Raw genomic sequence first — 26,146 nt, forward strand, 5'->3', positions numbered from 1 at the left:
ATTCTATTTGATTACAAACAAAACAATCGACAACAAAACATTTACAAATCCAGAAATGGCCAATGGCTTTAATTTGAGGAGAAACAAAGCCAATTCAAACAAAACTATTAACTAATCAACAAAAGACACAAAAGCGTTGAATGTCTGTGGTTATGGGTTTAAGTTAGCCAGTTGTAGAAGGGAAGTTGATAAGACAGCTACATCAAATACAGATTGACTTGTGCGTAAGGCAGCCTATAAAACATCCTGAAATGATCAAATCTTATTTCATTTGTATTTACAATAACAAACGATGGGTATTTTATTTAAAACCATTCTAATTTAAATAAGTTAAAATGATGCATGATGCATGCTAGGTAGCAGGCTAACAGCCCTTACTTTTACCATGTTATTTAATTTAGTGAGCTTTTTCTTAAAACAAAATCAGATTCTTACCCGTGATTATCAACACCATCTCCAGTCTTTTAGGAACTTTTTAGTAAAGTTTACAAACTAATACAGATTATGCAGAGTAACATATCTATTCTAAAAGATGTGCTGCAAAAAATCATTTTTGTGCAAATGTCTAATGAAAAACAAAAACTGATGTAGTCAATGAATGGAAGTTGTATGAAAGTCAGTTTGCGGTTCAAAATAGCAAGTCAGTCTAATCTCTAAAACAGTAACAATTTCCTAAACACAAAGTTTTGTATTTTACATTTGCACTAGTTGAAGAATACTAAAAGTGACTTATTCCTCCATGTCCTCCAAAGACACAATAATTTGTTTTCGAAAAAAATAAAACGATCTAAATACACAAAAAAATATTTTGAAGACAGAAAAATACATTCTTAAACAAAAAGATCAGTTAAACAATAAACACACTCACACAAACACAAGGATTGTGAACGCATTAAAGTTAATCAGCATCTGACATAACTGTTGTTTTCCCATAGGGTTAGGCTCTCCATAGTTGTACATGCTGAAGGTGCATATATTTGTTCCATTTGGCAGACTGGGCACCAATTAGGATGAACGGAGCAGGTTGCTAAAAACTTTGAGGGGAAAAGGAAGAAAACTATGTTATACACTAGGTGAAAAAAGTTAGGAAATCTTGCAACATTATGCTTAAAAAACTTTGTACACATTTATTTGGGTTGAGTGTAAATTAAACAATCAATCCCAAATAAACATTTGTGATTTGAATCAATATTTACAAATTCAAGAATTAAAACATACAAGCAGGGGTTTACATTATGATTATGTTGTTTATAATGCTGAATTTAAGGGCTTACCCTGATTATCAGAGGTGCCACCACGCTGGGTTTTGCCACTCTCTGGGTCTTGCCCTGTAAGAAAAAAGTATGGAAATGTTACAGTTTATTCTTTAACACCTTCCAACATCATTTTCATATCTGAACAATGTAGTGCTAATTCTGTTAGTAACATGATTTATCATTGTCTCAAAAAACTCGACTCTGGTGGGACTCGAACCCACAACCTTTGAATCACTTCTCTATGTGTAGCTTAGAAGTCCAATGCGCTATCCATTGCGCCACAGAGCCACTTGTTGAAGCCTCAAGGGCATTTGTAATACAAGCTAAGCGGTTAAGCCACGTCATACACCCCACTTCCTCTACATGAGCTGCTGTGTTTGGCTGGGCTCATTTCAAGTAAACACAGTACTGTTATTGCTATATGTGAAACAAACGCTTAAAAGTTGTTTTCATTAAATATCGAGTTTTATATTCGATATTTCTCAGCATTACGACTTTTTTTCTTTTCGGCCAATTCAAATCTGTATTTAAACTTAAATGCTTACACATGATACTTTCAGCAGAAAAAGTGCCAAACTCACCTCCTTGTATTTTGAAACAAAGTTTCTTTTTCTGATACGCAATGTAACCTGAAGCTGCACCAAGAAGAGCAACACCCACAGAGCTGATGATGCCAGCTAGCGCCCCGCCTGAATGGGAAAAAAGTTAAAGGGACAGAACACAAAAGAGTCTCAGGATTCAAAATATTTTCAGACAGTGTACAAAGTAAGTGACATTTAACAAATGTAAATATTTTCTCAAAATACATTTTCCCAGTTAAATTGGGGCTCCATAACTTGTGGAAGGAAAGTTGGAGCACTTCAGAACAAAAGTAACCGCTCCTGTTTCTGCCACTAGGGGGTGCAACAGGAATTTCATACTCCATCCAGAATACAAAACGTTTCTTGTATACTACATATTGATGACGTTTAATGCCAATATGCAATACTACACTTACTCATTTGGCCAACATTTACCATGACCCAAAGTGAAATTGTGATATACATTAATCAGTACTGAGTACTTTAAGAAATTGAATGCAAAATGGTGGCATTTTAATTGCCATGCTTCCCAAAGAACAGAAATTCTGAAAGCAGCAATAAAAATCTATTGTATATTTTACTGCATGCATACAGCCTTGGTTAAGACTTGGTCCTATTCAAAGTCAGCCAATTAGTCAATAATCAATGAAGGCCTGTGATAGGTAAAAAAAAAGAGATTTATAAAGAAAGCATGTAATCTGATTTACTCAAACGTAGCAAAAAATAATTCCTGCAACTACAACAACTAAAACAAAACACAGACTTGTGCTCTGTAAATGTTCCGGGTGTCGCCTGTCTCCACCCATTTTTCTTTCGTACATGTAACATGCTTGCTTAATACACTAGATTGTAAAGAAGGCTTTTAAACTAAACTAAGCTTTTTAAGAGTAGGAATAAATTAATTTGCAAGTTACATCCTACAACCAAGCTTTATGAAATCAATGAAAACCCTAATGCTAACAGAGATCTGTCACTTCACACATGCTCAATAGATTCCAAGTGCCATTGTTGATGATGTGTATCCAGTGAGATCTACATGACAATTGAGAGCAGTTGGGTGTGACTCTGACATGAACCAAACAGAAAATTCTCACATTTCATTTTATTAAAAAAGGGAGCATAAGAAAATGTTGCTCTCATTGCAAACAACATCGATATGAAGAATAACAAATAGACTCATTTGTGGAAGAAATACCAGACTACCTCAAGTCAAAAAGGAAGTGTGAGCCCAAAAACAAGTACAGTCAGGAACAAACGAAACTTACTTGAGAGAGAAAACAATTGTAAAATCGTATTTTGTAACACATAAGACTAGCCTAATTTGTACAGGCAATATTCAGATATTCAAATAAACAACAGCATGCTACTGCCTGGCTCTCCAGAGGGAGTTTGTTTTCTCAAGTGATGAACGACTGCCATGTGTGGTATGTGTTAAGGCTCTGTGTTTTTTAACTGCTTAGTTAAAGAAAAAAAAAGATGTTATGACACATGTCTAGAGTTATAAACACTCCTGTACCTGTAGTCTCTGTAAAATTTGGAACTCTATAATCCCTTTGTGTGCAACAGAGACGCATGTAGGTATAACCCTTAACTCTTCTGGTATTAGGTCAAGTATTGTCTAAACAGACATAACTGTAGATTCAAAATGTCTATTGCACAGATTTTACAGGCTAGGCCTTAAAGGACTAGTTCACCCCTCAAAAAAAAAATTATCGCATAATTTACTCACCCTCACTGGTTAAAACAAGTAGATCTAAACGCTAAATTCTAATTCACAGCAGTAACTTTTCACAGCAGTAATGACATTCTCTTGTGTCTTTTGACAAAACACACATTAACACGCAACAAGACATACAAGAACCCATGACATTTGAAATGATCAACATGCAGCCAAATTTGAGTTTAGCACTCTGATCTATGCATTTAAATTTCACTAAATACACTCAAAATATTACACATTTTCTTTTCAAATGTATTGTTTCGCTTCAGAAGACACATATTAACCCACTGGAGTCATTTGGATTAATAACACATGAATGTGTGTTTTTTTGGAGCATTATCATTTTGAGTACCACACACAAAGATAACAAGACAGCATTTTAATATAAATATAAATTTATATATTTGTGTTCAACTGGAAAAATGAAGTCATATTCATCTAAAATGGCTTAGGGGTAACTAAAATAAAATATATAAGCGTAAACTGGATAACATTCAAAAGCAGTCATGTCACACAATCCCATGATCACAAATGTCATGAATGAGTCAATGTAGTATAAACAAAAAATATAATGTTCAAAAAGGCCTGGTGTTAATATACCATACAAATAAAAACAGCAGTGATTAAAGAACTTGCTTTCTATGATATGCAAACCTATTGTCAGTCCATTCTTTTTGTTGGCCAGTGTCCTTACAGCATCTCCATGTGTGGAGAATGAAAATGGAAGGAAGTAATAAAGGTTGTCCTGGGGACATAAACCCGCTTATGTGTAACTATGTAACTTATAAGGAAACTTCAACATTTTTATGCTTCATAAGAAGGAGTCATATACAGGTTTTTAACCGCATGAGGGTGAATAAATGACAGATTTTGTTTTATTTTCGGGTGAAATATCCCTTAAGGATGAAAGTTAGACTATATGCATTGCAAGACTTTTAAACAACTATAAGTGGCTTCCACCTTCTTTATTATATCTAGACCAATACTTTTCCTTCCCACCACAAAAAGAAACATCACCAGTCAACAATAAAATGCCAAAATTTCCTTACAGTAACTTTATCACTACTAAATATGCAGCTGAGCACCATCCATAAAACCACGTATAACTTACAAACCACATAAACAACCTTACATCTTAAAACCCAAACATATTAAAACCCAAACGCAAGCAAAGATGATTCCCTATCGGAGACATTTAAAGCTCAGTCTTTTCCTCTGCTACATTCAGAAGATCCATAACTCGCTCTAGAAGGGCCACTACTACATCTTTAAAGTTGGCAATCCAGACACTGAGGCCTTCTGGCATAGTATCGGCTAGAATCCTGATAAGATGAAGCCACTGCTGGTTTAGATCTGCAATGACAGGCATTCGAAGCAGAGATTTAGGGCACGGCCACTGGCGATATGAGAAATCAAATCTATCAGCCTTCAGATGCTGTATGCTACAGCATAAAGACACTCCATTTCAACACAAAAAGAACAAATTCTGCTTGTGAAAAACTTCATTTACTTCTGTCAATAATTGATTCTGTCTGTTGGACAGTCCTGTAAGAACTGCGTGATTGTTTAGTCATCAGACCAACGTGGTTTCCAGACATAAAATGTGTGATTCTGGACTGAAGAACTAAAGGAGAGGCCACAACTATTCTTCTATTCCATAACTCCATGGAGAACTTTACTCCACTTTTACACACAAACATAGGCAAATAAACCAAGCAAGGAGGGACAACTAAAGAAAGAGTAAAAGACAGACTTTGTCTGAGCTACAACACAAAGATGCTCATCAGAGGCACTTACATCATGTGTTTGCCACCTCATACTTATGTCCACAAGTAAACTACATAGCGCTCATGTTGTCTTTGATAGTTTTCCGAACAATTACTAAATGATGAAGAAAGAATTTTATAGTAAAAATGTGAATATACAGTAAGTACTGAATATAATATTTACCTTGAGGTTGGTCAGAAGCACCACCTATTGAGAAAATGATATACACATTGTCATCCAGGTAAAGAAAATTTCTCAATTTTTACTATTAAATGAATTGATTTTTCAGGTTACTGCAATTACATTGTCATTCCAAAATATTTTTTAAGCTTTAAAATCTTAATCCTTTTAATTCATAATTTGACCCTATAATCCTTTTAATTATAATTTGAACCTTTCAATTTTCAACCATGCAGTGATGGATGAACCGCATATTAAAAAGAAATACAAATACCTTCATGTCCAGGGTCAGCACCTCGCCCTAATAAAAATAAAGTTATATTTATTTCAATCAGACCAAAAGATATGTTACATTTATTCCATAAAGTTCAGACAGTACTAAACAACTACCTATTTACCAGATGTATAAACAAATAAAACATGCTAAATTACAATGTATAACCTGAACATTATAACTGGTACCGCAAATGGCTAACACCTGTCAATAATTTACCTCTGGGTTTTATTTATATTGATCTGCAAATGTTTACTTTTGTTTGTATAAGAGTTAGCGGAATTGTAAACATACCAGAAAAAAATTATAATGTTGGGAAAACTAAGAAAACAAAATGGCACAAACCTCCACTTTTGCCTCCATCTGGCTTATAGCCATCATCACCATCACCCACATCAAGCAGGTCTTTGTCATCAAAAGTACCACCACCTAAACAAAAATGACATGTAAGACTGAGAAAAAAAGCAACGCAAAGCAAATAAGAAGTTTACTGGGCGTTTCTGGGGTAAAAATGGGATGCAATAGACTTAGCACCACTATACGTAAATTACCACTGTGCAACAGACAGATGTTGACAGACACAAAACATACCTGTACCAGTCCCACCCTCTTTATGTGGCTTCACTACAGGTTTTTTGGGTTCAGTATCTGCCAATGATAAACAGTAAATCAAAATAAACATTATTTAAATAACACGATGAATCACAAGAAAATACTTCGTATAATCTCTTGTTTTAAATCATCCTAGAAAGGATCTGTAAAACATTCAACAAGCAGAACACCAACAGAAAAAGCATTGAAAAATAAAGAAAGATGTAAACAAAAGCACCAGAGTTGAAAAATGAAGAGTTACAAACTTGAACCTCAAAATATTTGATTAAACTAGATAATATTGTTTGAAGGTGTAGAGAACTGCGTAATGTCAGAGCTGCAAAACAAGGTGCAATGCAAACAGGATTGTGATTGAATATGATTAAACAAACAAAATTGTGCTGTAACAAACAGAATACAGACTGCAAACAAGACAGAGGTGAGAACTACACAAAACCCAGATATTGCCAGGACAAAGCAACACACACTTCCATTTTTACCTGGGCCCAATGCATCAGATAAATCAAAGCCATCTGGGAATGACAATAACAGTTTCAGGCATTAACACCTGACGTATACTCTGATGCTAATAACATCAAGTCTTTTGATCCAAGGATAAAATAAGGTAGAATGACATGCGAACATGTGACTATTTTACCTCCAGTTGGTTTCTTTGGATCTGCAAATATATAAAGTAAGGGGCAACACATTATTATTATTAATATGTTCTACTTCACAGCACACAGGACACAAAGCATCATGAATTAATCAATAAACTGAAATCAACTTATCAAAAACTGCCACTAAAAGCACAACTGCACTACCAGTACAAGCAAACATTACACATAATATTATGTTAAAGATACTGTATATTGTAACATACTGATAGAGAGATATACATTTTATGTTGGGTGTTCGTTTATAATGTAATATCAATTTACCTTCTGATTTAGGGTGATTCACAGCTGGTTTCTTGGGGTCATCTATATCAAATAAACACAGATTATAAACAAACATTTTCCTTTTGAGTTTAGAATTGTTTAAACCAGTGGACAGCATTTGTTCACCAGAAAAGGGAACTTTGCTGTTAATTTACATGTCCTTACGTACCCATCTATAATGTAGATGATATTGGGTCTCATTCACCAAGCATGCGAACACACAAATTTGTGCGTGAAACTTGCGTACGAGCATTGCGTCTGCTTATCTCAAGCAAAAGATAACAAACATCACTTCCGACTGAATGTGCTCATTGTTTAAAAAAGTTCACACTTTTAAAGTGGAGTTCAAATAGATTCATGTAATCATCAACACACTGTGTGGTCTTCAATAAAAACGCGAGACAGTGAACTGGATTTACAAGGCTTCTTTACTGTATTTTACCTACGTGTTGTCAAAAATCTGTTGGAATATATCACATCATGTGGACTAACGTTACATTTCTCATCTGATATGCTTGATGTAAAGTAGGTATTTCTTCCACGTATTGTCTTATAAACAAGAGATTGTAGAGAGAATGTTTAAAAATGTAAAAAGGCAGCTTTTGCACGTGATCTTTAATATAATGTTTATGAGATTAATGATATGTGCACATGCGCAGCCCGTGTAACGCATGCAGTTCGCTTTCAAATAAAAAAAATCATTATTTACCACTTTAAATAGCACACAATTGACATGTAAAGAAATTAAAAACTCCATTTTCAAATTGCTCATTGGTTTACTGTCACAACAACTAAATCAATAAAGTTGCTAAATATCCGCCGTCAAGTATTAAAACCATCATCCCATTCCTCTATAAAGTAGTGGACAGAATGTTGATGCAGTTTGTAAGTGCTGTAAATGTGTAAATTCACATTCTGCTATAAACAAATGACTTGAAATACTCGCAAAGCATCATGGGGCGTAGGAAACTTGTGGATAAGGCCCATGCAAACATTTGATTCTATTTAAAATCTGCATTATTAATTCAGTGGAATTAATAAACTACACATCCCAGTTACAAGCAATTTAAATGAACTGAACTAAAATTTGAAGTTTCTGCTCAGAATATAAATAATTAGTTAATTGCACATCATACATTCAGCAGTGACCCCATGACCATCAGAGGCCAAGCAGATCAACATTACTCTTAATTCTAGTGTTAGAATATAAAGAAAAGGATCTGATAAAAAACACTACGATTTTGATATTCAAACATGTCATTATATATTTACAAGAAGATGAAGTTGCATTAAAAAAGAATAATAGTGTAAATGTAAGGAAGAACAAATAACCCATCTTAGTCCACTCTGTCTTACCTAAATCAAATGCATCTGATAGATCAAACCCATCTAAAATAACAAAGAAACAACGTTTAAATTAGGTGAAACATTCAATTCTAGGCATACAGTAAACAAGCTAAAATATGCATTCTGTGAAAATGTGTTTTTTTTATAAAGTTACCTGGATTTGAGTTTTTGGGTGGGGCAGGTTTCACTGGTGGTTTTGCAGTGGCTTAAAGAGAAAAATATGATCACTAATTGTCCTAAAGACACACATATTAATATACACAAACATTTGAAAGCTTTACACAGAAAGTAATTCCTCTTTGATGGCAATAAGAACACCTATTTTGCTTGTAGTAAACATAAAAAACACCATATCAACATAGAGATCCATAAACAGAGTTCTCCTGACTTACGTTTGTCAACATCAAAATCAAAGGCATCAGCGAGGTCCAAGTCTGTAAAAGAAAGATTTTCTTTTAAATAAACAAACTTATGTATAGCTCAGCACAACAAACTATTCAGCCTATGAATGCTTAAATGTATTGCATGTTTTTAGAACTAACTAAATTTACATGGGAAGTTTTGATTAAGACAGGTGACAGCCAGGTAATTTAATATTTACACATCACCCTTCACCTTTGTGTTTGGAGTAGGTGTGTTACACCAATCTCTCACACAACGTCTAGTCAAATGTAGCTCCAATAATATGTAGCAAGTCGAGCCATAATGTCATCATCCAGGAGTGTTTGTATGTTTTTTCGAAAAGTAAACTACTACGATTTTATTCAGATTAAATTCCTTACATGAAAAGTCGAATTCCTGCTTTACTTGGTTCAAAAAGTACACACTTTAATAGTTTAAATTCTATGAATCTCTCATTCTTACGGTATACAAAAATCTCAATTGGGTTACATGATTCAAATTTTTACACTTCTTTGCCTCAAAAAATGTGGCCACACCTAGTCACACAGAATCTAGAAATATATCAGATTAAAGTACTTTTACACCACAGCTTAAAAGGAGTTAAATAAATACAACTGAGTTTATAACCTTTAAATGAAAAGCTGTTCTAAAATCAGCACATACTGTATACCAACACATTCTTCATTACAAAACACATGTGACAGTGAGCGTGCGACGGTCTGCCACATGAAATGCTCTGGCACATGCATGCTTCCTTTGGGTTAGGTTGCCAGGGTGATGCTTATAATGGTCTACCCATAAACCATGGTAAGAACTGAAACCAGGGAACGTAACTTTATTCTTAAATCTTTTTTTTCATGCAGTTGACTAAACCTGCAATCCTACAAGCTTGATAGTTCTGCAAGAGTGAAGGTTAGGGTAATTTTCAGCATTAAAGGCATCAAATGAAAAAACTTTGAATTGAATGTGTCCAAATTTTCTAACGCATGACAAAATTTTCTGTTTCAGTTCTGCTGTGCATAAGCAGTGGTTATCTAAAAGGTAAAAAACTATTAAACTATTACTCAGGGTCTTACCATAGAGCATCAGTACAAGTATACTGTTATTTCAACCTTGAAAAGTCTTCATAGTGAAAACAAAGGCTAAAAAAAAGCTTCACAATTAAACTGGCCAAACAGCAGTAATCCATGAGCAGATGCCCAATTTTTACATAAACTAGACTGCACTTATAAACAAAACTCAGTTGCTTTTAGGGTTGAAACGATTCCTCGAGTAACTCGAGTTATTCGAATACAAAAAATCATCGAGGCAATTTGTGTTGCCTCGAAGCCTCGTTTAATCCATTTAACTACAGTACACACGGAGCACTGCGTTTCCCCACGGACCCTTATTACTAACACACAGCCCGCTAAACTTTGTTACAGGGCTTTTAAGTCTTACGCATTAACCGTGAGACACACGCATGTTAGTCTGTTCACACGCATGTCTCATGCTGATAAATAAGTGATCGCTTATTGAAATGGTGAACTGCTATTTTACTTGGTTTTAGTCTATTTTTTGAGTAAAACTTGTTTTCCGGCTGCATTGAGTCCATAAAACTACATGCGGCCTTGTGGATGCCGAATCCTGTTATTTACACGCCATCTGTCTGTTCTGAGTGAATGAACTGCACAGTTTAACATGCTACACGTGTGACGCTCATGAATTTGTCTGCGCTGAATGAGGACATGAACTTAATCTCCAGAGTTGCTCTGAGAGTTTACTTCAGCACATTTTACTGAGTGAAGCTAACGCCCTAAAAAATAAGCGTCTTCCGACGACCTGCCAAAATAAAAGTCAGATTAACTCGGTATTTTCATGTGGACAAATATATTACTATTTAATATTTTTTAAAAAAACTAATTTAGATCAACTAAATGCATCATGCATAAACTGAAGTTAGTTGTTTACCTTTGAAATTATTCTTTCTATTTTTATTAATATTTCATATTTATACATTTGTATTAGGCCTATATTGCATTTTGAATGTAATATGGCAATGGAATGTAGTAAATGGGTTTAGTTTTCACAGATATGAATGTATGCAATTTCAGCAATAAATATGTAAATTTTTCTAAAAAGGAAACTAATTAGTTGCTCATTTTAAGAGACCTGTCTTATTTTCTCTTGTATATTTAGTATTGCTCTTTAATAAAGAAAACGTACTTATTATCCGAATACCCGATTAATCGACGGAAAACCAGTAGAATACTCGATTACTAAAATAATCGATAGCTGCAGCCCTAGTTGCTTTTATTTCCTTTAATATTCTACCACAAAATTGTAATGTGCATCAGCATGCAGTCGTTATGACACTCAAAGAGTTTTTTCTGGATGTTTACTGTAACAAGTTGCGCTGATCTCATTTCTTACAACAAATTACTCAAAATGACTATTGAAATCGACATCAAAACTGGTCTCAGATCACACTAATAGCAAGACTCATAAATGCCCCATCCAGAACAAAGGAGAATGCCTGTAGTTTGCTTTGCTTCCCAATGCAGGAACATCACAGGAAGTATTGAGTCAAAGTCATGGCATCACATATATTTAGTACACTGTGTTCAAGCAACCGGTCTACACATCTGAAGCTCGAAGCAGAATTTGTTCTGGTTAAAAAAGTTTTTTCCTTGTGACATAAATTAACATGTTATGGATTGTGAGTAGCTGTGCTTTTCACTCAGTGTTAGGAGATATAATAATAAGCACAGTTATCTGTTGTTAGTATTTATCTTAAACAACCTTAAGTCTTTTTCGGAGATACTCTTGTGTTTGGCATAAACATTGTGTTGTTATTCCTTGTAAAAACACTAAATGTGGAACAGTATTACATTAAAAACACATGAAACCACATATGCGTGGTTGTATGGTTATTATGCAAAATGCGGACACAGCACTGTTTAATTTGGGGCTTTTTCTAGAATTGTAATAGGAAAAGTTCTTTTAATGCTCTCAAATAGGGAATACTTCCAAAATATTCATATTTCTAAGTAAATGACTGACATCTTTAAACTAAACTTCAAAGAAAGGTTGAGGAAATACAGTGTACAGGAAATAAAGTGTATGCTTTCTTTCATTTGCAACCTTTTGGCTGCTGGGCGATGCAATGTTATAACAGAGAACAGCCTGCAAGCAAGTTTTACAATATCCACCCAATGGGCCGATGAGTCATGCAAGACTGTATGTGAAAAAGTATCAAGCTAGTCATGTTCACTAGCAGTGTTTGCGCACTCAAATTTTCCATTTACTGTTGCCAGGCACACATGTGGGCAAATAACTGGCCTAAACAACCCTAATTCCTTGTTCGCACATTATTGCGCATAAGATCGGTTACAAACAGCGACGACAGCTTTCAACAGTCTAGTCTAGTCTAGTCTAGTCAAGCGGTGTTATATGCCATTCTGCGTTTTAATATATAAACAGTTCCAAAACGAAGTGGTAAATTACCATACCTTGCGCTTTTGTTGCCACAAGACTTGCCAGAAGTAAAATCCACAGGTATGAAGTCATTTTGAATTAAAAAAAAACTAAAGAAAACCCGCGCCGTCAGGTTGTTACCCTACAAAGAACGATATCACCCGTTAAGAGTCAACTTAAATAATGCGAGATCACAAGCCTTGAAACGCACTTCCACCACATTTAAAGTGTCTGGAAAGAGAAGTTTTGCAGCGAGTCAAGTTGCCCACCCCTTTGAGTGACCCGAGCGTGATCCAATGGCTGTTCAGCGGTTCAGCTGCAGTAATTATAAAGAAGATTCAAAACAGTGCAAGGAAAAGACGCGCCTTGCCACGCCCTTCCTGACCTTTTTTTATGAGTGCGCGTGCGTTTCAACAGGTTTTGCATAGATGATCAAGTTAGAAACTTGTTATAGTGTTAATACTCTGTTAAATTGAGTAAATAATAATTAAAAACCGATGTTTCATAAAAATATTTTTGTAATTATTACTGTTTTCTTTTGTATTAATGGTAGTAGTACAGTCATTATAAAGCGTTATATAGCGCATGATATGTATATAGCAAATGGCTGGTTTCTTCCGCCATCTAGTGTTACATTAAAGACACTGCAGCATTAAGCGCACAGCTGTACAATGAGAATTTAATTCCGAAGGAAAATAGGCCTATTTCGTCCCTATATAGAATACTTTAAGAATACTCTAATCGACTAAATCATATCGTCAGCGCAGCTGAGAGTGAAGTTGCAGTAAAACACAGGTCACGTGTCTTTCTTTAACTGGTTGAGGTGACAATAATTTTCAAGGACATCTAAATGGCAGGACAGAAAGCTCACAACCAAGATCATATTTATAACTTATTTCACATTTTAAGAGTCGCAAAAAAAACTTTTCATAATACAATCGCACGAATAGCATATCAAAAGACTTTTAAGATTATTTAAATTATTTGACTATTTCATATTTTATCTTTTAGTTATACAATCTATGAGAAGATAGTTTAAATATGCTTTGAGCGAGTGGTATTTGATGATGGGTAGCCTGAAGGGACCTCACAGAGTAACATGCCCTCTTGCGCAATTGGTTTGAGAGATCACCAATGGATGAAGCAGCACTCCTTTTGCGTGTCATGGTTTTGAAGAGCCCACGCGTTTCACTCTAGGTTTCCCACTCGGCACGCAACAATGCAGATACGGACCAGATCGGATGCTGCTGGAGCCTGAATAACGTGTATCCATCTTCATTGCGCTCACGGTGTCTGCTTTCTCCAGCCAGCCGGTATCATGCAGTCTTTAATATCCCCAGTCACCAAAGCAATATTGGTTGCTCTGTTCATTTTTGCGATTCTGCTAATTCTTTACGTGATATTGTGGTATATATGTCGAGATGTGGATTGTGATCACGGAATTTGATTGACATTATTGGATGCGTCTTTAAGGACATGCACCGGGTGTCCCAGCATTGGCACCGATCAACAAGGGAGCAAGGGGTGACTCTGGTAAGTACGCTGCCCTATGAATAACCTGCAGGCTGTAATCCCCTATGTAATCTATAAGAATTATCAATCGATTTCATTGAATGTTTATTTACTGACACTGATTACAGTGTTTAGTTCTTACCAACGTGTTGCGCTTCAACGATATGGGTGCAAGAGCTGTCACTAACAAAGACCGATGGCATTTAACAGCTTTCTCTCCAGCTGTCATTGTGTGGCATACTGATTTAAATGATTGAATTTGTACAATATTAAGCTTGTAAACTGATTTTCATCGAGAAGGTATACTAAACCATAGCACGTTTAACTGTAGCAGGTTGCTTCTTTAAATATCGTTGTTATAAATTCAATTCAGTGTAGTTTTTATGTGCTCATATGATGAAGAACTGAAAAAACACATGGTTTCTGGATATTCTGTTAACACTTTTATTAAACACACTTCTATCACTCCCAAATAGACAACGCAGAGCATCCCCTTCTAAGATTCTGTTGCGCTCTGCGAGCGCATTCCACTATATTGGAAATGAAAGTGATATGAATGTGTAAATAAGTGTTCGCATTTGCTTTTACGCATGCTTTTTGCTTCTTAAGTGAACAGTTTATTCACGTTTCTTCTTGCGACTGTCCTAGTGTTCACATACACTGTATGATATCGCCAGTACAACTGCAAGTTTATGGAGACCTGTAGTACGCCTGTTGTGCGTCAAGATGAAAGCGTTGCTTTATTTAGCCATTCAGTCTACAGTAATTTAACTCGACGCTTTCTACAGTCCTATATGTACATATATCTTTTTTCACGATCATAATAAAATGACCAATTTAACCAATTGGTTGTGTCTATATGCTGTAGCCTATAAGACAATACTGAATATGTTGCAATAATGTGTTGTCGTTTCCACTCTTAAGAGTGTATAGATTTCTCTATTTCTTCTGTCACAAAAATTTCACGCCACGAGCTTTGTGACTCACCGATTAAATACTCCGCTCTGAACGTGAGAGGAATTTCAAGCATCAGCCATAGCGCATCGGATGCGCGCGTCCAAACTGCCAAATTGCCCTCAAACCGGAGCTACCTTAGCGTGAGCTTGATAAAGAAGCCTTGGATCAATATCAGTAGCATTATTACAAACCATTATATACGAAACGCAAAGATGCGTTTGCATTTTTAAATGAAGGACGAATAGAGGACAGATTGGTGTAGTTAACCCAGATTTCGTACTGCCTGTTGTAATGAAGCTTAGTTAGAAATGCTATTATTCTACAGTCAAACAAACTAATAACATAAAACATAAAAGTATTGGACATAGGCCAATATAGTTATAGTTTGTGTGTGATGTTTTTGTGCAAGTAACAGAACAGAATGTGGAATTGTTTAAATGCATTCAGGTTGCATACAAACATTATAAACGACCAGATTCATATTAAGCTTATAACTAGAATGCCATCATGTATAACATGCAAATAATTAAAGATTTTTTTCATGAAGTATAGGAACATACAAGCTACACAGAGAGTGAGAGAGAATAAGAAGCAATACAGTGAGATGGGGGAAGGAATTGAGCTCCCAGGTTAAATGCTGTTGTTCTGAATACATTGTGACAAGGAGTCTGTAGTTACAAACAAACTTTAGGGGAAATACAACAGCTGTTTTGCAATCCTGCCTCTTCAGGAAGTGGACGACACAGATCAAGTTTATGCACGAGTGAATGTTTGTCCAGAGGCTTAGGAACGAAGGACTGTGAGTAGGGATTCAGGTCAGTGCTTGTAGATGCTCATAGAAGGCACCCTGCCCCGGAAAAGATAAAACAACATGCTGAATGATAAGACAGACGGTACAGCAGAAGACCCTCAGGTCACACTGACATGGTGTTGTGACATGACCTGTAGAGACAAATTTGTGGTGCTGGTGTAGAAAAGCCCATTTGACTTAAGGTGATCCCATTTATCCTGGATTCTCATAAAATGTAAGTGACAGGTGATAGGTCAAAACTCTCAGCAAATTCCCTGGCGTTCAGTTTCCACAATCCCCCACATTCAGCATCTCCTTCTCAGACCAATTGTTTTAGAAGGCCTGGGAGCACTTTCAATTGAAAATGACTGTTTACACAGTACTAGTCAAACATTAAGGAATCTCAGCATCCTGCTGTCATTGCACTAAAGCTGAGCCCGGGTTTGCGTTTCTGTCTCTTGAAGAGTTTTCATGGCACACATCCCATGTTGAATGACAGTACAATATCTGTGTGTTCCCATTAGAAAAAAAACATGCATGTGTGAATACAGAGTAAACCATTAATCTGACATTCTGCATAAACTGATTTCTTATGTAGCAAATGCTTTGTATTCAGCCTTTAAAGTCTGCATGAACCAGAAGTTGCGAATGATTTTGCTTTAGTACTTTTGTTTTCTATTGATTAGAATGTAGAAAAAGTGTGAATGTTGAAAAGTATACGCGGTTCATTCAGAAAATGAAGCTTGCAGCAGACTGACAGTTGGAGAGGGGCTTAATTGATGTCTTGTGTTGTCTAACTCCCGTAATTAAAGAAGGATAGCCAAGTATCTTTTCAGATTTTTTTGTGCATTGACCTGCACAGATAAACCACAAAATGTGCACTAACAAACTCAAATGTAACATGTTTGAAGCTAACTTCTATGGTATTTGGTCATTCACTATATTAAAATGGATATAACTTATGGTAATGTGGCCATAAGAAAAATTCTTGGGTGAAGCATTAACTGTCTATGACATTAAGGTGATTATGATCAGTCATGGTTAAAATAATGAATGAATAAATAAAACAATACGTATGCATTAGTAACAGTAAAATAAAATTGTAAGTGAAGTGTTAAAGAAATAGTTTGAAAAGCCCTAACCCAATTCAAAACAAAGTATTGCCATTTAGAGAAACATTAGTTAAAGGCCAGTGAAGGAAATGGCGATGAAAAAATTTAGCAGATCAATCCATTTTGTACCGGTTCAAAATATTTTTTTTTCTTTTTAACAACACTGAATATAGCAACAGACACATTTTACTATTCAAAATGTTTATAGATCAATATCATGTAACTGTTTTTTTTTCAAGTTTAACATGGACTAAGAGGGGCAAAACTAAAATGTGCATTGAATTTCTAATAAAATATTTGAAAAAGGGATATATGAAGTCACACACAAATAATAATAATTAATTAAAATATAGCTGCAAGCAGCGATACGTGTCCAAGCCCCCCAAGGCGCCACAAGGGCAGTAATGCACAACACTTTACATACGGTCAGAATACTTTAATATGAGAAAGAGACAATGTCACAGGCATAGTCAACTTTTTTTCTCAAGAAATTGCCTCAATAAAAAAATCAGTTCAGACCTTTCTGTACGGCTCGGTCCAAAGATCATACGAGTGGAGCTTTGAAAAGATAGACCACTTTTGTCAAATAAGCAGCAAAAAACAAATGTTTTTCATATGCTTTGCAATAAGTTAGGAACCGAATGTTAGAAAATGACAAATGAGGCATCAATGGAATCGGCATGGACCAGGAGAAATAATGTCAGAAAACGAATTTAAGACAAAGTGTTCAAGAGTTATGAGCAATTATATAAAAAGCGTCATATTTCATGAACACTAGATGTCGCTGTCTTGAAACATCACGGACTGTAATTCAATGGCGAGCACCAAATTTGGTGCAGATATATACAGTTCAAAAGATACTACGATTTATGACAAAATTCAAGTTGAGATCTCGATTTTCTGACAAACATTTCAAAAGTTAAGAGCAAAAATAGTGACCCATAGGTGGCTTGTTCCCAAATTTGACACGGATCCCCAGTCCAAGGTGTCAATGAAGTCAATGATAGATCAAAGAATGGCCAAGATACAGAATCAGATCCATTTTTGGGTCGACATGATTAACTTCAGAACATCATAACCTTTGTTTTGACCAGTAGGTCATACAATTCTGTTGGGTCATTTATGTGTGGCTCAGTCCAAAGATCATCTGACCCAATTTTTATAACAATCAATCTCAATTTCTAGGACTAGAAATGAAAAAACGCAAAACGGTACTTTTCAAGATGGCCGCTACTGTTATAGGCGGAGTCTCAATGTAACAAATGGAATGCGATGAGCATGACGAGTGCATGCATGTGCTGAGTAGAATTTCTGTAGATCAATGGGTTCAAAAGTCACAGTCGTTTGAAAAGTTAATTTTTGAACTGCTGGTGGCGCTATAGAGTGAGTGCTAGAGACCCCATACTAGGTCACATGACTGTTCAGGACCACCACTACGAGTGTGCCACGTTTCATCATTTTCCTACATACGGTTCATAGGGCTGCCTTAGACTCCCATTGGGGAAGAAGAAGAATAACAACAGAAACAGAAACAGTAGTGGCCATAGCCCCTATGGGGCTTGGCCTCTATTAAATAAAATCATACAATTTTCAAAGGATTTTAATCATTTTATGGTAAAATAAAATATTTTATGGCAGTGATAGTGATTAAGGACAAATAACAACAGTATATTTTTGGTGTTCTAGGTTTTTTAGTGATGTTTTAGATTTTAAATTAGTATTCATGCTTTTTCATTGCCTGGGACAGAAATATGGCCCAAGTTTGGTGGAATGGCCCTAGCATAATTGATTTAGAGAATAATGGATAAAAATGAAAACATAACTGAATTGATTTATGGGAATAAAGGGGTTTGAGGCTAATGTGCTCAAAAGCCTTCTTTTAAAACTTGCATTACAGTATTTAGAGAGTAATATCAATCAGCTTTAGTATGACACATTTAAATGCAAAATTTAATTATAGGGAAAAGATGAATGCTTTTTTAATAAGGTGACTGGTCTGAAATATTTGAATTTTAAGCACACTGTTTGCACAAACTGTTGAGGCCCAAAGAGAGTATGTTTTACTTTCGCTCTTGTTTTTTTCCCTGGCAGTTTCTCTCCTCTAAAGTAAATCTTTGACGCCTGCTGTAGAAAGCGGAACTTTAGTTAGAACAGCGGAACTCTTCCTACTGTGCTTCAGCACGGAGCGTAAACACTGAGACACACGCTCTCATCTTCAGACATGTGGCGGTTTCTGCACTTTATACTTGGCTTCATCAGACTCTACCTTGATGGCGTGAAAGTTCTCATATATCAGCTTTTCAACGAATCGTTCACATTGCCAGGTTAGAGGATTTTATTTTTGAGTATGTGTAGTGCTTTGTCGTCTTATTAAACAGCTGTCAAACGTTTACCAGTTAGTTATCAGCTGGCAGGTGGAGTTTGGGAATGTTAAACTTAACGTTAGCTGTTGTGAGAAGTGTGTACAGTCGTACATTTTTTTTCTGCAACGTTAATTGACTAAGTTAAACGTGTCAGTGTTTGTCCTATAAATGATTGCTTTCTGTGTTGGTACAGTATGTGATGCCCTTTTACCAAGAATTTTCTAGTCACGTTTCTACAGTTGTGTTTTTGTAAATATTAGACAATTTTTAAATTTAAAATCTTTGTTAATGGGCAATCTTGTTCCAGGGCAAAGCACCAGGATTTAGACCTAAATCCATCCACATCCACAAATATTTCAAGCTTTTGAGGCTATACGGGATTATTTAAAAGTATCATTAATGATGTTTTTAGAACAACACAATGCAGTCCATTTAGCAAGATTCAACATTGATTGAACTTTTACCTTGAACATTGCTTAGTGCTTGTAAAATCCCTGCTTGAGTAATTGGTTTGGCTGTAGAACATCAGTGGATACATTGACTATATTTTTTATTAATATAAAATACACCAGTTATGTTGTTCTCAGTATATTGGTGTAATATGGCAAAAGCATTTTCTGCATTTAATGATCCGGCTTTATACCTTTACACATTCAAGATCATATTAAAATGTGCCTTAAACATCTCAGGGTAAAACAAGATTTTTCCCCCTGCCATTGTTAGTAATGTATATTATTTTCAAAATTTTCTGGTTTCCTTTCTTGCTTAGATCTGCCCAAGCAGAATGGAAAGGTTGCCATAGTGACAGGAGGAACCCGAGGAATGGGATATGAGATTTCAAGACATCTGGTCAGCCTGCGCATGCATGTGGTCATTGGTATAGTATCATCTCTACTGCTGATTTCAGATCAGTGAACCAACACCGCTCCACTTATGACTTAATTGTTCACCCAGATGAAACCAAATGAAACTTTTCTTAGAAATTACTCACCCTCATGCTATCCAAGAAACCATGTTTTATTAAAGTGCCATCATGTTTTCTTATTTGGGGGTCAACATGGCAAGAAGCACATGCATCAATCATTGAAGAAATCATAATTTCTCAAGTGGGGTAATATGTCTTATAATATGTCCATATGTTGCGAGAGTTTTATTTTGATCTTATGTATCAAATGATGCACGCAAATTGGTTTGATAAATTCACATATGGCAGCCTGTTGATAATGTTTCATTTTATTAGTTCTTGCATGTCTCGTGACTAGTTGTTATATGCATGTTTGTTACGAGACCCTCAAGAACCAGATAAAATTTTCATATTTGGGTAAACTATTAAACAAGTCTTTATGCAGGAGTAACTTTCTTCACATGTTTAATAAAATGCAGGACAGCAGGTCGTAATGGTTAATCCTCACCTCACTAATTCCCACAACCTCAGGGAGTTATACAGGGCTGTAGCTAGAGAATTCTGGGCCCCCTGAAAAAATATTGATGTGGGCAATATTTTTGTTTTATATCATATCACTTTGACGTAGTCTATTTACATCTTACAGAAGATGGTAATGTTATTGTAAACCCTTTTTTAAAAGTTAAATGTTTATAAATGTTATATGAACTTATGAAACATTGTCTTAAATAAATGCATGAATACTTTTAACAAACTAATAAAAGAATAATAAAAGACAATATATTATTACATAATAATAAATAAAACAGATGTAAAAATGACCAGCAGTACTTTAATAATAGTCTTTTCAATCAGTCTGTTATCAAATAACTGAAGTTAACATTAAAATTCGAAAAGAATGCAGTCATGTAAATAAATAAAAAGACCACTTATGTTTCTAAAGTCTTAATGTTTGATGAAAATAATATGGTATTGCATAATATATAATTAAATAAAGCCAATATATGTATCTATTCAAAAGCCCCACAAAATAAATCGTGCAGAGCCCTGTTTAAATTCCACTTTTTTCTATTATATATATAGAATACTAGAATTCTAGATCACTGTGATATACTACAGTATACTAATAGTAACTAATACAGTTTATGCTACAAGTGTACTACTGTTTTTTAAACTTTTATTTTGGAGGGCCGCTGCAAAGACCTTTGAGTTTCAGCGAGTAGCTTTTCTCAAAGGAAAAGTGTGAAGTATCAGAGCAGCTCGGAGATGCTCATGTGTTTACGTCTTTATATAGTTAGGCGCAGACACTGACAACTCCGTGAGCATCACGCATGTAGTTACACATCCGCTTATTATGTTTTTACCCCTGGATACCCCTGTTTTACCCGTTCCACATCGCTGGAATTATAGAGCCCTACCTTTTAAGGAACGTGTTCATAGACTGGGATACAGCAATTCTCTGAGTTCCTTTCTTCTTTTTTTTTACATTTCGGATTTTTGCCGCGACATTTTCAGTCGCTCATTCTCTAGCTCTATAACTTCTTGAGCTGCCTGCCGCCTCAACTCTGATTGGTTTTGTTCACAAGCTAGGTGTCGGACCTTCAGACTAAACCATTAACCATTTTTGGGGAGGGGGAATCACAATTGTTTAGATTTTTTTTCCGCCAAATTGCATGCTTTTGTGGATTTTGTTAAAATCTCATGTGTACAATTCATGTATTAAAACTATTTACAAAACAGGTAACTTTATAGTACAACTGTTGGATTTTGTGAGGCCCCTGGGCAGTGGGGGCCCTAGAATTGTCACCACCTTTCACTCCACTAGCACCGGCCCTGGTGTTGTATGCATTGACTGCTTATTGTTTTGTAAAAATGATCATGGTGAAAGTTTTGTGTAATGGCAGCTACTACTGAACCCTATGCTACATGCTTTACATCTACAGAACATCTTTTTTCCCTGCTGGCATGATTGTTCCAGTGTTAAACATGCGCTAAATCTGCATAGCACTGGCCCTGCTTAAAAAAACGTATTTTTATAAGCATCTGAAAAAAAACAAGCATTGAAAAACAAAACAATTTGTTAGGTTTTTAATTTGCAACATTTGATTGATAATAACTATAATATAACTCCGATTCATAAGGCTATGCTTATCCTTGTAGGTATCGTCTAACAAAAAAAGTATTGTGTTTTCGTTGGTTCATCAATTTAAATCCTACAAATGCTGTTTCATCTCATTGATTGATGTGATGAGAATGTGATAATTAGTATATTTAACACCCTGCTTTCCTGTTTTTTTTTCTTTCTTTCCTTAGCAGGGAATGAAGAGGATGAGGGTCTGTCAGTAGTAAAGAAGATTCAAGAAGAGTTTAGTCAAAGCAAAGGTAAAAATCTTGCAAATGAAATCATTCTGAAGGGCTTGTTAGTTTTCGCTGGTCTGCTGTGTTGCAATAAAACCTCAGTCAGCTGAGTTCCTGACCCTTCCTGAGTTTGCTGACCCTAAGCTTTACAGCCTCCTTGAGGTGATGATTTACTCAATTATGACCTGTTACCACTTGCAGTGGAACAGGCACGTAATTTGTCTCCCCATGCCCGAACCGATGTCATCTGCTGGAACAGCCTATAAGAGCAGGCAGATGAAAACCAGAGAGAGATGTTTGATGATAATGTTCTCCGTAGCACCATCACCTCATTGTAATGCAGATGTGATATTGGTAGCTGCAGTTTGGATGAAGGCATGCTCGCTTCCCTGCGGTATCCACCCCTCCCCCGTCAGATTTTCAACCGCCTGGCGTGAACAAACCCATCATTTTTCACTCCTAGCTTTCATCATTGCCCTATTGAAGTTGAGAAATAATTCACTGGAGGGAGGCTGTCTTCTCTGTTCTGGGGTCAGTTATCTAAAGCCATAACCTTAAATAGCAGTTTTGAAATCGTGGAATCGACTTGGTTCAGAAGGGAAAAAACAATAATGTTGGACGTGTTAACAAGAAATGAAATGAGTCTGCTGGCGTTGAGCGCAAGCAAAGGCTGTCTTGTGTGCGTGTTTGTGTGAAGCTTTGCACACAGCGTGATCCATCACTGTACTTTTCTAAGCCAGTGTAATAATGACACACGATCGCTCATTACTCGGCTAAAATCACCTAATGAGGGTTAGACATCACATCCACTTTAACAGAGGGGAGGAACACTAGATAGACTGAGCTGACAAAGATAAGACATTTCATTATAATAGTGTCAGGATTTCGCTTTACAGTGTGCAATTTTTAATGTTCCTGTGTATCGGACATTCTAAATGTGGCTGGTTATTGCTAAAAGCGAGTAATATGTCTAAATGATGCTGCATTAAAAAGCCTTTTGTGAGGTCATAGCAGTCAAACTTAATGCTAGGCAGTTTAATTTAAGTAATTATGTTGTTGACTAAAAGTTCTGGGAACATATTACGTCAACAGACGCTTCACTATGATACGTGCCGATGTTCATTAGGACAGTAGCTGGCTTGAACTAAACTAAATTGGATTGAGATAATGACCCCATGAAATCACAATTGGAGTTTCGAAGCTTTAAGTACATGTCTATGAGCTAAATGTGAAAGTTCTCCTATACGTTGACAATATTTGCTTTTAACACACGTTTAAAATGTCTTCAGTAATCTCATCTTGCACTGCACAGATTTTCTCCAATCGCATGATGTCTTGAATAAAAATCCCCCTTGCCTAATACCACCTGCAGCTGCCAACTCAAACTCAAAAACTCAAAAGCAGCTGCAGCTCTAATAATAGGTTATGGCCCATTTTTTGTTACAATAGGAAATACACCTCAGAGGCTTTAAATGTTCCTGTTCCACATTACAAGAAATTGATTACAGGATCACTGATCACAGTGAATAGAGTATTATAGGAATTGAGTTTTGATGGCTTGATTTGAATGTGCCCAAGCTCAATTGAACTGAGCCACCCAAAATGGCACCGGCCGAGCTCATCACGGGGTCACGCTGACCCTTTACTCCAGAGAGGCTCCAGAGATTGTGTCCGTCTCAGATAGATAGTGCTGAGTGACTGATTCAGGGCAGAGCTCTGCTGGCAGACACACTCGTCCCACACTGATCCCCTCTCCTCTATCGTGCCCTGACAGCACAAGGCAGACGTGCAGAGCAGAGCCGTGGCAGGCGGCAATACACCCTGTCAATGCGTTATGGATTCAGTCACTCCGGATGGGCGGACAGCTATGTTCCCAAGGCTGTTTTCCACCCATACTCAGCCTGTCTCCTCACTGCAGCTGCCGCGACTCCGGGTCTGTGGCACGACGTGTGACTGATGGGGGCCGATTGTGGCTTATTATAATGGTTTTGTTTTTCAGAAAGTGTCTGTGTCAGATGTTAGATGTGGTCATGGAGCCTGCCATAATGACATGGGTTCTTGGGATTTTCTGAAGTCGTTTGGCCGTGCAATGTGGGAATTGTGATATAGACTATGTGGCTACTGAATAGCCGTTTGCCTGTTTCTTCCTCTGCTTTACGCATAGAGGCTGTATCCCAAATCACATAATGTCTGTCCTAAATAGTTTGAAGGATTAGGATTAGTGCATTCTTAATCATGGTGCATTGAAATAGTATGCCAAAAGTGCCTGTACTGTATGTATACTATTTCCAGTGGATTTTGGAAGTCCTTGCTTTTTGGGTGAAAGCAACAAACTCAAAAGAACGTGTTACTGTTCTGAATAAACAAAGTAAACATAAAGTTGCACAGCCTTTTTTAAATAAGCGGTTGTGCTCATTGCATGTACCCAGTTTCTTATAAGCATAAATACCTTTTACAAAATCTCTGAAATGTGTAGCATTCATTTTTTTTGTTGTTGCTTCCTAAAAGATATTCAAATTTTTAAGATATTTACTGTATGTATATTCAGTGAGAACTGAAATCAGACCCTTTTTAAAGGCTGACACTTTTGTATGTTTACCAGTGTGCTTCAAAAGTGATATTTGGAAGATATTTGGAAGAATGTCAGTAACCAAACAGATGTCAACCCCCATTGACCCCCATAGTATTTATTTTCCCTACTATGGCAGTAAAAGGTGGGTGAGATCTTTTTGGTTGCTGACATTCCTACAAATATCTTCCTGTTGGGGTCTGCAGAACAGAGACATTTACTGTATACGGGTTTGGAACAACCTGAGGGTGAGTAGAATGAATGACAGAATTTTCATTTTTAGGTGAACTATCCCTTTAAGCCCTTTTGCACCATCACAAAAGGTCATAGATGTTTGAAGAAGTAACATAATTAAGAAACCTATAACCTATGAGCCGAACTTTATAAAACCAAATAATAAGTTGTTCATTAATGATTTCCTGTAATATATTCTGTCATTTCCAGATGGATGGTTTATGATGCCCAAAAATGGCATCTTATGTAAGTTGTTCCAAATTCTCTATAAAATCCGTATGAACACAGTGAGAGTTTATTGTCATAGTCTGGCACCTGTTGAAAGTCCAGCTGGCAGCTGATGTGAGCAACAGACGTCAGCACAGTCAGAACCTACACAGAACCTTCTGGATCCTCACCAGCGGAGTCAGTGTTTGGTAAACTGATTGCTTAAGAGATTGTCTCAGGGGTGACAGCACCCCACCGTCTGATGTAATTAGACAGACGCCCCAACATATGCACGAAAACACACACTGTGTGTTGAAGGTTCACAACAGTTGTTTACAAGATGTAAAAACTGAAATTGCAGACATCCGTGTGTAAACAGAACAGGGTGTTCATACATCTGCCTGGTGTCAAATAAAGTGGTGTCTACACACTTTTTTATTGGCTTTAAATATGCTTGTCATCGTTGCACAGTTAGGTGTTTGGCAGGTGTGGCATAAAGAGCATTTGAAGCAGGATTTGGTGTATGTATTGATAGCATGTCCTGTCTCTATATGTTAAATCTTATTTTGTGTTAATAAAGCATCAAATTTAAATAAAGCGTAAATTAATTTTACGGTCTCATTCA

At 36.2% G+C, this 26,146-nt stretch overlaps 2 protein-coding genes and 1 non-coding gene across 7 annotated transcripts in view; 1 reads left to right on the forward strand and 2 right to left on the reverse strand.

Annotated features, from left to right (window-relative positions):
• Nucleotides 1–49: 49 nt before the first annotated feature.
• cd99 (CD99 molecule) lies at nucleotides 50–12,848 on the reverse strand. 3 transcript variants are annotated; one of them, XM_057330636.1, is made up of 14 exons: nucleotides 12,551–12,840; nucleotides 9,050–9,091; nucleotides 8,812–8,862; nucleotides 8,667–8,699; nucleotides 7,311–7,352; nucleotides 7,028–7,048; nucleotides 6,870–6,902; nucleotides 6,370–6,426; nucleotides 6,124–6,207; nucleotides 5,779–5,805; nucleotides 5,508–5,531; nucleotides 1,838–1,945; nucleotides 1,275–1,328; nucleotides 51–1,034 (listed from the first exon to the last, which is right to left on the reverse strand). In XM_057330636.1, exons 1-14 carry the CDS (start codon nucleotides 12,606–12,608, stop codon nucleotides 1,006–1,008), a joined length of 663 nt encoding a protein of 220 aa, XP_057186619.1. In that variant the 5' UTR covers nucleotides 12,609–12,840; the 3' UTR covers nucleotides 51–1,005. The 3 variants fall into 3 exon arrangements, with proteins under 3 accessions (XP_057186620.1, XP_057186619.1, XP_057186622.1); XM_057330637.1 differs by lacking the exon at nucleotides 6,870–6,902 and having other exon boundaries at nucleotides 50–1,034; nucleotides 12,551–12,841; XM_057330639.1 differs by lacking the exons at nucleotides 51–1,034; nucleotides 1,275–1,328; nucleotides 1,838–1,945 and adding an exon at nucleotides 3,922–4,910 and having other exon boundaries at nucleotides 12,551–12,848.
• trnar-ucu (transfer RNA arginine (anticodon UCU)) lies at nucleotides 1,453–1,544 on the reverse strand. Its single transcript is given in 2 exon segments — nucleotides 1,453–1,488; nucleotides 1,508–1,544. It is a non-coding gene; the product is annotated as a tRNA-Arg (tRNA).
• A 795-nt stretch (nucleotides 12,849–13,643) lies between the features above and the next one.
• The window catches only part of dhrsx (dehydrogenase/reductase (SDR family) X-linked), a 53,515-nt gene continuing 41,012 nt past the window's right edge, over nucleotides 13,644–26,146 (forward strand). The window contains exons 1-4 of one of the 3 annotated variants that reach the window (XM_057330629.1): nucleotides 13,644–14,048; nucleotides 18,978–19,210; nucleotides 20,019–20,126; nucleotides 22,470–22,535. In XM_057330629.1, coding sequence (XP_057186612.1) covers nucleotides 19,108–19,210; nucleotides 20,019–20,126; nucleotides 22,470–22,535 — 277 coding nt within the window. In that variant the 5' untranslated portion in view covers nucleotides 13,644–14,048; nucleotides 18,978–19,107. Of the gene's footprint in view, nucleotides 14,049–18,977; nucleotides 19,211–20,018; nucleotides 20,127–22,466; nucleotides 22,536–26,146 lie in introns of all 3 variants that reach the window. The other 2 variants (XM_057330628.1, XM_057330630.1) reach the window with 2 other exon arrangements.

This window comes from Triplophysa rosa, linkage group LG4 (assembly GCF_024868665.1).
Source record: "Triplophysa rosa linkage group LG4, Trosa_1v2, whole genome shotgun sequence".
NCBI lineage: Eukaryota > Metazoa > Chordata > Actinopteri > Cypriniformes > Nemacheilidae > Triplophysa > Triplophysa rosa.

Bases quoted from the DNA above. Each gene is read 5' to 3' on its own strand.
- cd99 (XM_057330636.1), bottom strand. From the start codon at position 12,608: ATGACTTCATACCTGTGGATTTTACTTCTGGCAAGTCTTGTGGCAACA. The intron at 6,427-6,869 runs GTAAAAATGGAA...TATCATTGGCAG, and splicing joins ATCTGATGCATTGGGCCCAG to ATACTGAACCCAAAAAACCT. The intron at 1,329-1,837 runs GTGAGTTTGGCA...TTTTTCTTACAG, and splicing joins TTGTTTCAAAATACAAGGAG to GGCAAGACCCAGAGAGTGGC.